The sequence below is a fragment of the Artemia franciscana genome, unplaced genomic scaffold (assembly GCF_032884065.1).
Source record: "Artemia franciscana unplaced genomic scaffold, ASM3288406v1 Scaffold_1502, whole genome shotgun sequence".
Taxonomy (NCBI): domain Eukaryota; kingdom Metazoa; phylum Arthropoda; class Branchiopoda; order Anostraca; family Artemiidae; genus Artemia; species Artemia franciscana.
This window is the reverse complement of record NW_027062846.1, coordinates 13,506-15,458: the sequence shown is the minus strand read 5'-3', so window position 1 is coordinate 15,458 and position 1,953 is coordinate 13,506. Positions and strand designations below refer to the sequence as shown.

General features: G+C 46.9%; 1 protein-coding gene across 1 annotated transcript; it reads left to right on the top strand.

Moving 5' to 3' along the window:
* Nucleotides 1–867: 867 nt before the first annotated feature.
* Nucleotides 868–1,263, top strand: LOC136042570 (uncharacterized). The gene has a single exon (XM_065727537.1). The coding sequence runs from the start codon at nt 868–870 to the stop codon at nt 1,261–1,263; it is 396 nt and encodes a 131-aa protein (XP_065583609.1).
* The last annotated feature ends 690 nt before the right edge of the window (nt 1,264–1,953 follow it).

Sequence of the window (1,953 nt, the reverse complement as noted above, 5' to 3'; positions counted from 1 at the left end):
TCAATTGCGGGTGCCCAAAGGGCACCCGCATAGGTCGCAAAAATACATCAAAATTACTGCCTGTGCTTGACAACCCCATAAAAAGGACAGAAAAAAGAGGAATAACATGATTCCCCGTTCACTGCCCGTGTCAAGACATTCCCCCCAGTCTTGCAACTCTTGCCCCGAGAGACAACCTAAGATCCATTACCCAGACAATGGGGTTAGGTTGACCCCCCTTTCTCTCTGTCCTCGTGACACGTCTCTTACAGACAAACACATCAACAGCCCGCCTCACAACAAACACTGAATTTAATTCAAGTGAATTTGGGGGACTTGCCTGCTGGCAAGACAAATCTCCCGGTCGTAGGCTTAGTCTCAGCAGATCGCAGTGTAAATTACTGCTCTACCGTTTACAACACCCCGGCCGGTACCCAAGTCGTCTACAAGTGATTTTGGCATTCGACCTTATGGAATATTTGATTTATTTGACGGTGAAGCTGCCCTATCGCCGTCTCTCGAGGGCCAGCAACCGCCGAACCTAGGCTCCGAAGCACTAGCACCCATTGCTAAAAGCTAAAGGACCAGGTTACGTTTCGCCACCAGTGAGTTCGAACGCACGGTACCGTTGTGAACTCCAGCACAGATTCTACCTTCAGAGGCTTTCAGGTATAATCACATGGACGTAGCCTCGCACCATTGGCCGTTCGACCAAGTGCAAAACCAAATTTTCAAACCTGCGGTTCCTCTCGTACTTCGTAGGATTACTATAGCAACGGCATTGAACGTCTGTAGGGTAAAACTAACCTGTCTCACGACGGTCTAAACCAAGCTCACGTTCCCTGTAGGTGGGTGAACAATCCTACACTTGGCAAATACTGCTTCGCAATGATAGGAAGAGCCGACATCGAAGGATCAAAAAGCGACATCGCTATGAACGCTTGGCCACCACAAGCCAGTTATCCCTGTGGTAACTTTTCTGACACCTCTTGCTTAAAACTCTTAAAGCCAAAAGCATCGATAGGCCGTGCTATCGCAGTCCGTACTCGTACTGAAAGTCGGAATCAAGCCAGCATTTGCCCTTTTGCTCTACGGGAGGTTTCTGTCCTCCCTGAGCTGGCCTTAGGACACCTGCGTTATCATTTGACAGATGTATCGCCCCAGTCAAACTCCCCATCCGGCACTGTCCTCAGCACGGATCGAGAGCGCCACCCGCAGGTGGACTCCCTTGACACCACAAACAAGTCCCCAAAGGGCCTTGCCTCCGCTTCACTGAGTAAGTGAAGCAACCATGAAAGTAGTGGTATTTCATTGCTGACGTTACCATCTCCCACTTATGCTACACCTCTCATGTCACTCCACGATACCGAACTAGAGTCAAGCTCAACAGGGTCTTCTTTCCCCGCAGACGTTACTAGGCCCGTTCCCCTGGCTAGTTTCGGATAGTTTCTGGTGTAGTACTTTAAGTTTATTTAATAAATTTGGAGCCCAGAAATTTGTTACCATATCAGTGTTCAATGTACTTCAGTATGACTGACAAGTCATCTACATACTTAAATCTTTCTTCACAGCCAGAAAGGATGAAATTTATCCCTACAAAAAAGAGTAGACTAGCGAGCTTAATACCTTGTGGGGCTCCACATGTAAGCTCAACCCATTCGGAGTCGGTATCTCCTGGGAAAAGACTGCAAACGTACTGATAGCGGGCTTGTAAAAAACTGATCACTAAAAGGAGAATACGTTTGTGTGCACCGATGGTGCGTAAATTTGTGATGGCAACGGGATGGCAAATAAAATCAAAAGACTTTTGGTAGTCTACGAAGAGAAGGTCGACTATAGCACTTTAGCGACAATGAGATTGTACATCCGAACTAAATAAACAGTTGTGTTCTTGTTTCTTAAGCATCCATCCTGATAGGGACTAGATATGCAAAGAACTGTGACATAAGTTTGTGGTAATTAATATTTTCTGCC